At 32.2% G+C, this 10,807-nt stretch overlaps 2 protein-coding genes across 2 annotated transcripts in view; one reads left to right on the top strand and one right to left on the bottom strand.

The window, feature by feature from the left end:
• Positions 1–1,957, top strand: part of LOC18040784 (cytochrome c oxidase assembly protein COX11, mitochondrial) — a 4,309-nt gene extending 2,352 nt beyond the window's left edge. Inside the window, exons 6-9 of the mRNA XM_006432631.2 lie at positions 429–501; positions 629–733; positions 1,567–1,647; positions 1,745–1,957. Coding sequence (XP_006432694.2) covers positions 429–501; positions 629–733; positions 1,567–1,647; positions 1,745–1,846 — 361 coding nt within the window. The 3' untranslated portion in view covers positions 1,847–1,957. The remainder of the gene's footprint in view (positions 1–428; positions 502–628; positions 734–1,566; positions 1,648–1,744) is intronic.
• Positions 1,958–5,293: 3,336 nt separating this feature from the next.
• LOC18041518 (probable xyloglucan endotransglucosylase/hydrolase protein 30) lies at positions 5,294–7,743 on the bottom strand. Its single transcript, XM_006432627.2, has 4 exons — positions 7,411–7,743; positions 7,077–7,177; positions 6,748–6,956; positions 5,294–5,955 (listed from the first exon to the last, which is right to left on the bottom strand). The coding sequence occupies exons 1-4, from the start codon at positions 7,652–7,654 to the stop codon at positions 5,439–5,441; spliced, it is 1,071 nt and encodes a 356-aa protein (XP_006432690.1). The 5' UTR covers positions 7,655–7,743; the 3' UTR covers positions 5,294–5,438.
• Positions 7,744–10,807: the final 3,064 nt, after the last annotated feature.

Here is a 10,807-nt window from a genome sequence, read left to right as displayed (position 1 = left end):
TTTTAAAAAAAAAAAAAAGCCTTCCAAAAATTTTTAAAAATTTTTTGTGATGAAAAAAATCCTTGGTAATGCAGCTTACCTTTCACTCTATTTTCAATGTGACTGAACCAGCCTTTACCGATCTTGTGGAGGATATGGTGCTTCCCCTAGTGACTAGAAGGGGCAGCAGTCAGTCGAGTCTTTTGCTTTCCTTAATTAAGCATGGATTCTCAGGATGGAATCCTGAATAAATGAGTGATATTTGAAGTTACTAGGTTTAGGTTCATGCATAATTTTCTTATTCTTCTTTTATTTATTTGAGTTTGATTATCCTCTGCTTTGTGGATGTTTTTATTCGACAAATGTGGTTATTGACTTATCCATGATGATTGTACATGTGATTACATTTTTTTTTTTTATACAAAACTCAATATTTAAAAACCTTGTAGGGAAGTTGTTGTGCAATTCAACGCTGATGTAGCTGATGGAATGCCATGGAAGTTTATTCCAACACAAAGAGAGGTGATCCACTTGCAATTCAATATCAATGCATGCACATCCGCAATTTTGAAATCATTCAAATGCTCATTTTGCAACATGGGAATTTTACTCAGTTGTCCTAGATTTTTTCCTTGGTTTTCCCTTGTAGGTAAGGGTAAAGCCTGGAGAAAGCGCACTTGCATTTTACACTGCTGAGAATCGAAGTTCGACTCCAATAACTGGTGTCTCTACTTATAATGTCACCCCTATGAAGGTACTGATGTCTAACATTTGAGCATACATTGATTGGCAGCCTCAACGAACTTTCTACTCTCAGATCTTTTAATATTTAGATGTTTGATTTTTGAATCTTTTGTGCGAAACGATGATTGGAATATTAGCTGTGATTTTACCTTGTAAATGCTAGATCTGAAGGTGTTTGAAAAGATAGATGGATATATCATCCTACGTTTTGGCTGAAAACATGAGAACAGCAGTGTTTTTCAGAGAATAGATGTTCAAGGAGAAAATCATAATAATGACCTTTGTGCATAATTTATCAAGTAATTATATTTATTGGTTGGTGGTTTTGCGGTATTTTGGAGTCTTTCAGATGACTCTAATCTGACCTAGAGTCAATTTGGATTGTTCATTTGAGAATCTTTTTGTTAAGTATCATTACTGACTTATCCTTTATATCAAAGGCTTCTTTTAAATCAGACAGTATGGAGCTGATTATGTGTTGTAGCACGTGATGCTACAGCTGTGCTGCCAAATGCAATTTCTTGTCTCTTGATCTTTCTCACCCTCTTTTTTGAAATTTATTTCTCCCCAACAGAATTCTTAGTCTATGAATCAACTTGTAGCCCACATTTCCAAAATGTGTCGTAATTGCATGTCAAGGCCACTGTCCTTTTCCAAGGTTTCAAGTAGTTTTAGTAATGTATCTTAGGAGCTTCAGTACATGATTTGTGCATCTCATCTCATACTAGTATGTTCCCTTTCCCCCCACCAAAAAACCTCCCCTCTTCATTTGAAACAAATGTATCTAATATCTAAATTGAAGTTCAATGGGAAAGTTTGTGATTTCATTTTAACTTCTTTCAGGCTGCCGTCTACTTCAATAAAATACAATGCTTTTGCTTTGAGGAGCAGCGTCTTCTCCCCGGAGAGCAGATTGACATGCCTGTAAGTGGTGTTTTCACAGTTTATCGAGTGTTTTAGAAGATCTCTCTCTTCTTCTTTTTTCTTGTAATGTCTGCTGAATAGCTTCTCACACTGGCAGGTATTCTTTTACATTGACCCTGAGTTTGAAACAGATCCCAGAATGGATGGTATCAACAACTTGATCTTGTCCTATACATTTTTCAAGGTTAATGAGGATTAGGGAAGTTTCTAGAATGCAATTACTTCGGAGAAATTACATCATTATCAGCAACTGGAAGTTATTTTTTGACATAATCAAAGATACTCGTGAATAAATAGGTACTTCTGCAGATGCTTCAAAATAAGGATTTAGTATTTTTATATTTGCATACGAATTGAGGTTGAGGAGATAAGTTAATGCTCAGTGGTTCGCTGATTTTTCTTCCTTTTCTTTTATTAACTGTCTACCATTCGCATACAAGCATAGTTTTATCATCATCAAGGATTACATGATTTGAACGAAAATATTTCTTATTTTATATTACAATAACGTCATTTTAATTGTATAAGGATAAGTTTATCCAAATTTATGTGGCATTGATTAGGCCATTTTAAGATTAAAGAAGCAAGAACAAAAGTTTACAAAATATGATTGGATAATGACTGACTGATTGATTTTCAATAAACCAATGGGCCGGCTTCTTGTTTCTAGTATTTGGGCTTTCTATGTGATTTTATTCTCAAAGCTTACAAACAATGAATGTTTAAAAAAAAAAATAGTTAAAACAAAAGTTAAGGAATGCGCCTTTATGTTAAAAATAATGATATAGATATAAATTCTTATATAAATTTATCTTGTATAAATTGATATAGCATGATAAAATTAGTTAAATTAAATATCTCTTGACCCACATGATTTTATTTTTATTATTTTATATTTGCATTCAACCAATGAATTGATATCACATCAGTTTGTACAAAATAAATTTGTATAAGAGTTTGTGACTGTATCATCACTCTTATGTTAACAATTAATCCAAACAGGGTTGAATTATCATAGCCAAGGATTCAATATTATATAACATTGTCACACATCCAAGCTCGATCACATGAAATTTTTTACTTGTAGCATGTCGATGCCAATTGTAACGTACAACGTCAACTTGTAATGCAAATCAAACGATTTGTAACACAAGAACAATGACTTGTAATAAACTCGAGACTTTGGCATAAGATATTCATTAGAAAGATATTGACGTTTTTTTCATTAACTCGGTAGTTGACCCAAAAGTTTAGAACTATTAAAGTATGAATTATGAATTTAATTTTTTATTTATTTTATTATTATAAAATTAGGCGGCCTAAGCCTAAATTTCAACATGTTTCATTTTCATAGCTTCCGGTTCATGCGCGGGACAGGTGGGTCAATTCATAATCAAACGGCAATATCTGGCAGCAGTTGCGCACACCCAAGTTGGTGCATGGTTTTTGTCATACATTACTAATGCAACACGTAACAGGCCATTGACTTTTTCTTAATGAGAAAATAGAAGCCAAAAACAGAGGACATTGCTAGAAACAACACCAAGAGGTTTCCTTCAGTTTTTGGTGGCTAGCCCTTTAATTTATTGATAAAATCAGAAGGAGAGATACAAAGGGTGCACATGGAATTGGAAAACCCTTTTAGGAGAGCAAAAGAACTGAGCTGTTTAATTACAAAAGCTATATTTAGGTATTGTATCGGATCTAAAAAAATAATTTATCGATAGTTAAATTACGTAATTATAAGTTGTGAAAATTAAAATTTTATTGGTTAATAAGTTTTTAGAGAATATTTTAATAAATTTAATGGGGTCTAAATTAAATAATAATAAAACTACACATATGGGTTACTGTAGACTTTTATTTCTAATTGAAATATAGGATTTTATAATTCTCAAAGTTAAAGTTTAAATTTTATAGGTTTATGAATTTACGAAAGCTATTTTTATAAATTTAACAGGATTAATTAATAGATTTAACCAGGACTAATTAGTAACCCAAGTAATTTTCTCTTTATTTTTCTTCAAATTATTTTCTCTAGTAGGGACTTGAGCCTTCACAAGTCATGAGTGGATCCGCTTCTGCTTAGGTAAACCCTAAATTTCTTTATGGATTTAAGCCATTTTTAATATCATCTAAAGGATCATTCCACCATGTGAAATTATATAACTAGTTAACCCTACATTTATCGATTTATCGGCGACTGAATTACCCTCACTATGAATATATATTTAAAATGTATTCGTACCGAATTTATATCAGATAATTAATTCAACCACAGTAAGAATAAGCGAATATAATTGAAATTTGGAACTTAATAAAAAAGAAAGTACAGTGATAGGGTCACTTTCTAACCAAATGCGAACACCACTCTCCATCATACGTAACATCAATAGATTTGACAATATCATAAATTACTGTATAAAAATAAACTTTGAAATTCAAGTGACAAAGCAAGAGAAACACCAATACAAGTTAAAGCACCATCGAATTCGAGGTCATCTATGGGCATAAATTACAAGAAAAATCCTTATATATCTAGTGCGACTATTAAATAACAACTATTTAGTTATAAAAGGCCATATTTTAGATTGAGGTTGGAAAGTTATAACTTTTAAGTGACAGTATTAAGTGTTTGGTAAGTATTAACTATTGTAACCTGAAAATTAAGTTAATTTGAAATATATTATACTTTACTCATTTTATCCAACTTATTATTTAAAAATTACAATTAAAACATGCTATTAACTTTTATTTCATATTTAAAGTTTTTTTTTCCATAACAGTTATAGTTTAAAATTTATAGTACCTCAGTACCAAATAGAGCTTAAATCTATAATATTGCAAACCGTAAATGTCCGCGCTTATAGTTTTCAATAACAACAAATCCCAAATTCTTTTATAATTTAGGTTAAAGTGAATATAAGGGTAAATAATCATTTAATCCATATAATTTTTTGCTAATTATTTTGTTAGTCTTCACATTTAATTAAATTAGACCACAAATATTATTTTCACCATGAAAATTTTTATCTAACTACTGTTGAGAAGTAACGATAGTGATTTACTGGATAATATTTGAAAATACAGGAACTAAATGATAAATTAGCTTAAACTATAGGTACTAAAAGAGTATTTACCTGTGAATATAACAAAGAATAATGCTAGAGCTACAAAATGCTAGCACAAGCTAAATATATTGAACAAACTAATATGACATAACAATATTAGTTGGAGGAAAATACAACATATTCTATTTTCGTTATTTTGTACTTTCATTCAACCATAATATTATGCGACATCAATTTATATTAATAATTAATGGCTCCAGCATTATATATATATATATATATATATATATATACATTTTTTTAATAATTTCTCAACCCAATCAACCAATGCTTCCAACATGAAAAAGTCGTATGCCGCCGGTGAAAAGCATTAATGAATGAAATATTAAATTCAGCTTCACCCACTTCAATAGTGAAACAACCGCAACGCAAAGATGCAAATTCGATTATACCATTATTACTTTGTACTGCCAAAAGAAAATGAAAAAAGAAAAAAACATGTAACTTATTTCAACTGAACCCTGTGACCAAGTAAACTATTACCAGCTCCCTATGCCAAGTCAACAAAAAAAAAAAAAAACACCAAACCTTCCCAAAATATTATTCATTTCCTCTATATATATTTTCTAATCACAAAACAAAGCTATACGTTAAAACAAAAAAAACAAAAAAAACAAAAAAATAATCATGAACATAAAAACACCACCACAATAAATTAATTTACATGTCCGGATCCTCGGAATTTGAAGCTCCCGGCTGCCGCCTCGACCTATGTCTATGACTCTTATGGCTGCCGCCGAATTTCAACCTACCGGTGTCTTTAAAACGTTGTCGTTCTGATGGAACAAGAACACATTCGGGTAATGGCACGGGGTATCGTATTGTGTCATAACAATATGAATAGTATATGTAACGTTCCCGGAATCTACGCATGGCCCGTCTCCCGGCCGGAGTGATGACGGAGAGGCCTTTCTCGGCAAGCCGGGAATCGGTGTCTTGGCAGTTGGAGGAGGGGACTTGCTCAATGGGATCAACCGGGCAGCCCTCTAACACAAAGTCTTTAAATTCAGAAGTGAATGGTGCGTACTTGTAATTAACTTTGGCTTTGCCACCTGATGTGGCCCAATTTGAGGCATCCCAAATTGTTGTGTACAATGACATTGGCTTTGATGGGAAATCTCCACCCATTGCCGTTGAGCGCACGACTTCCCTTATTGGTACTTCATCCACATAGAATCTGTTGAACCAACAAATAAAAAGAAAAAAAAGTCAAGGGTTGTTTTGGCATTTTATACTTAATCTCATAGATATCTTTTTTTTTTTTTTTGGGGTGTAAAATCATAAATTTGTTCATGGCAGACTAATTTAGAATCTAGAAGATTTAGAAACCCACTTTATTTTGGCAGCCTGACCATAATCAGAACCTTATAAAATGCAATTTCCATTTGAGTGTGGTCCCAACTCTTGATCTTGCATCATGCAATGAATTTTTATTAATTTATTCAATATACAACAGTATTTTCTAAATTGACCAAAGATTGCTTCCCAAAGAAAACTTCTTAAAGTTTGAAAAAAAAAAAAAAGAAACAAAAATTTAGGCCTCATTAATGGGAAATCTCAAAACAAGAGGAAAAGTTGGCCTTAAAATCAGGCTAAAAATTGATATTGATTTAGGCGTGTAATCCTTGGTCCACAAGTTTTAATGTCATGCATTTAACACATTCCACACGCAAACGCCAACCTCTCTCTCTCTCTCTTTAATTTGTCAAACTCACATTTAAAGTCAAAAAAAAAAAAAAAAAAAGCAAGCAAAGCAAACATCCAAGAATAAATATGTCATAATAATAATAAAAAAAGTCGACAACGGCTTCCTCAGGTATTATACCCTCTAATCTCGATACTATCAAATAATTAAGTTGTGTTATGTCATATTTTTTTCGATATTATTAAATAATTAAGTCGAGTATATTACCCAGACGGTAGGGTATTGTACCCTTAGAAACAAGTTTGTTAAAAAAAGAAAACTCACATAATGTTGTTGCTTGTCCAAAGAATGCTATATCTATGAAATTGCTTCGTGGGATCAAACCAAAGCTGGTATCTCTCTTCCCTGCCGCGTGCCGTGCTCCCATTTCCATAGAAATTTGTTTGGAACCTCCACGGTTTTCCAGCCACGTTTCCTAGAAACTCAAAGTCTAATTCGTCGTGTGTTTTTGGGAACACGTCTCCATTTGATGTCTGAAATGGAAAAAAAAAAATCAACGATAAATATTTTATACATTAAAAGGCCGTTCGCTGAACAGTAAACATTCCAGAAGCTAGCAAAAGAAGCTTTATTGACAATGAATTGCCGCTTACATAGAATGCAACACATAAGCCAGCCGTGTGATCCGATGGCAACTTGATCATCGCGCTAAAGAACCCGTGATTGTACAATTTTGACGAAACAAAACCGGACCCTAATAAGAAAATTGTAATACCAACATGAGTATCTGGTTCAAAAACGAAAATGTGACAGATTTAAACTCATAATATTGGAAATAAAGAAAACTATAGGAGGCCAAGAGTAAATATTTTTAGAAGCGGGGTAAATTTCAATGAGCCCCCTTAACCTTATTGAATTTTTTTTTTTTGACAACGGGTGGCCTTACATCTTCCCTTGATCATAATATTATGGAGATGTTTCACGTACCGGAGAAGCGGTTGAGGAGGAGACGAACGTTCTTGCCGTCGGGGGAGCGAATGAGATTGCCGTCGCCGAAGAGATGAGAGTAGCCTTCATCGAAAGAGATGGTGGTGAGGTTGAAAGCAGGTGATGATGATGCGTTTGCGAATGTGAACACAAGTGATGGTGATGAGCAGCAACACAACAGAATTAGAATTAGAGTGAAGGGTGCTGATGATTTTTTTGATTGAGAGCAAAGAAACCAATCCATAATTATTTTTTGGTTTCTATAAATAAAAATTTGTTACGCTGTGTGTTGGTTTCTCTGTGAGTTGATGAGAGTATATATATATATATACGAGTAAAGAGGCGTGTTGTTGCCAAGAGACTAGTAAATGGTGTGGGTAGTATTTGGCTGCTGCCTTTTTGACATTTGAATTGGTGTGTGGAGACCAAAATGACCTTCCCCTTTTGCAGAATTTAATTATATTGCCACTGTGAAAATTAAAAGATTTACACCCAGCGAATGAAATTATAGTATATGTGTGTATATACAGTGTGTAAATTGGGAATTTTGATTCTTTTTTAAAACAAGAATTTGCATCTTATTTTGAGAGAATTTCGAAATCTAATTTTTTTTAAAAGATATTGTGTAGTTTTATTTTAATATTTTATATATAGAAGTTGCCTTATTTAGGTGGAATTCAGTGGTAGAAGGAAAGAGTATATACTGTTCCCAAAAGAAATAAATTATTATTCACTTGTTAAGCAACAATTTTGTAACAAACAATGTTTAGTGGGATAATTAGTAATGTCTATGGGAATTATATTGGATGTAATCAATATTAGTGAAAGAAAAATACTGTAACTGTCGTTCTTTTAACAATAATTTTAGGTTGTCTTTAAGAGTTTTGTTGAGTAATTTTTTGGTACTTTTATTTAATTGATTAATCAAATTCGAATCCTAACGAAGGTAAAAATTAAGACTTTATTTATCTCCTTTTTTAATTTTAGAAAAAATTATTTTTGTATTTGCTTTATTTTTTTCTCTAATTGCTGGTCATCCATAATGTCTGTATTTTTTAATCCAATATTTAAGTATTTTAAGTAAATTCTAGTCATCTTATGTTATGTAATTGATGTTTTTAATTCATCAAATTATTCTACCTGTTTTTAATTAAAATTTTTTTTTTTTTGTAGAAATCTTGACCAAAAGAAATAAATTATAGCTTCTTAGAGGTGGATGGTATTTGTAATTTTTTGATTGAATATTGATGATGATTGATCATATTCTTACCTTTGAACACAAGTTTGTTTAAGTGACAGATATATGTGTTGTTAAGTAGGGACAAGGAGTGTTGGAAGCTAAGGACAACTAAGATGATGCGGACAAGATGTTTATCTAAATGACATATATATTATACAATGACAAATAGCTAAGCTAACGGTTCCATAAAGATTTAGTTGGATATTAATCAAGCATGCATGATAAATTAATATAGGTAGCAGTTACACTCAACGTATTTCATAAGTTTAATATTATTATTAATTTTTTTTAAATCTAGTTTATCAATCTACTATCAAAGTCAGCTTAAATACCTATGTTCATGAAATTCCATTGGACACATGCACAATGTTTAGCAAGATTAAAAACATTTTCCACCTAAGCTTTGATATTATTGGGGGCTCAAGACCCATGTGTCAACATATAATTGTTTGCCATCATCATGTATTCATGTGGCTCATTTTGTAATCTCATGATAGCATAATTAAACTTCAGTTGCATGTAGCCAATCACAAAAAAGTCAGAATAAGAATAAGTCAGTGTGTATATAATTTACACCAGTGCTATGTTACGTTGAACGTAACATACACACACTTACAGTAACAGTATTAATAATGAGACTTGTTATTGTTGCTGTGAGTGTGTGTATGTTACGTTTAACGTAAGATAGGGTGATCCATATAATATATATATATATATAATGATTAACATTTAATTTTGATTCATAAATATTAATAATTCGAGTAATTATTAGTTGTGGGAGAAAGTCCAAAATTTTGGTTAAGTTGTGTATTTAGGACAGCGATTGTAACCTGCCCTATTGATGAAGTTGACCGAAATCAAGTAGTTGATTATGATAATTAATAATTTATGAAGAATATTTGATAAAATGGTTTTTTTTTTAGTAAAACAAATGGCGGTAGGTGGGTAAAATTGTCACCTAAACATGGAAAAGTAAAACAGCGTGAGAAACTGAGGCGGCGCCCGTGAACGATTACGCCCTATAATTACGTTGTAATAGAAGGGCATTATGGGAAATAAATATCTTGGCTTGATAACGGGTCTGTAGTGGAACCTTCGGAGGAAAACGGAGCGTCTTATTCTTTTATTTGATTTATTCTAATGTTTTGTTTAATTACATAAATTTCTTCTGTTTCCCACGAAATTTCTCCTCCGTGTCTGGTAAAAAATTTCTGCAATATACATAAATAGTATTAGGTAATAATATTACTTCTTAATTTAAGAAGTTTATTTTTTTTTGTTTCGACCACGATATATTCTGGGGAGGGCCCCAACTGTGAGAGACACCTTTAAGTCCGTACCACAACTCAAACTAGAAGTTCCCGCTCGAACCGAGAGGCACAGGTTCTCCCAACAAAGGCGACTCGAATTGGGGAGCAAACCCAGTCAAGCCACTTAAGGGGATTCTATTACCAGTGGAACCAACACTTTGTTGGTTTAAGAAGTTTATTTTAATAAGCCTATTTTTCAATAAATTTTGTAAAATACTGATGGAAACCTTCTTATTTTAAGAAATGATTAGACTGCTCTTTGTTTAGTCAAACTTTTTTACATTGTGTATGGTTGTTCTTCAAGATGAGCGATCGAACATGTGACGTTATTTTATAATTCTCTGTGAATAGCTTTGAAATTATAGATCCACATGACAGTGTCGCTCAAATGTCGTCCTCTAAATTATTACTCAATATATTTTTAGACAAAAAGAATGGGCAATCAGATTCGTGTGTACATATTCATGATTGGTTCACATTATTCTTGGCTAAAGAAGCAAATGTTGCAATACGTTGCAATGGAATGAGATACTCTAGAAGGGAAAAAATAAATGAAAGCATGAAGCCAAGTTGTAAGATCGAAGGACGCATCTTATGAGTATGGATACGAATAATGAATCTTTCTTTTCTCTCGCTCTCTCTTTTTTTTTTTTTCGGTTGGCAAGGTCAAGTACAGCTATCTGTAGAGTGGCCATCAAGTAAAGACATGCCATCGTAGAGCTTTTCCAGTTTTCCAAAAGGATAAAAGAAAAAATAAGTGCCCATTAAGCAATGCCTACACATTAAGGAAATACCAGACAAACTTTCACGTTCATTGTTTCTTATTCAACACTCTTATAGCTTTATT

This window comes from Citrus clementina, unplaced genomic scaffold (genome assembly GCF_000493195.1).
Source record: "Citrus clementina cultivar Clemenules unplaced genomic scaffold, Citrus_clementina_v1.0 scaffold_5, whole genome shotgun sequence".
NCBI lineage: Eukaryota > Viridiplantae > Streptophyta > Magnoliopsida > Sapindales > Rutaceae > Citrus > Citrus x clementina.
Note: the sequence above shows the minus strand (reverse complement) of the source record. Positions and strands in the feature narration are given on the sequence as shown.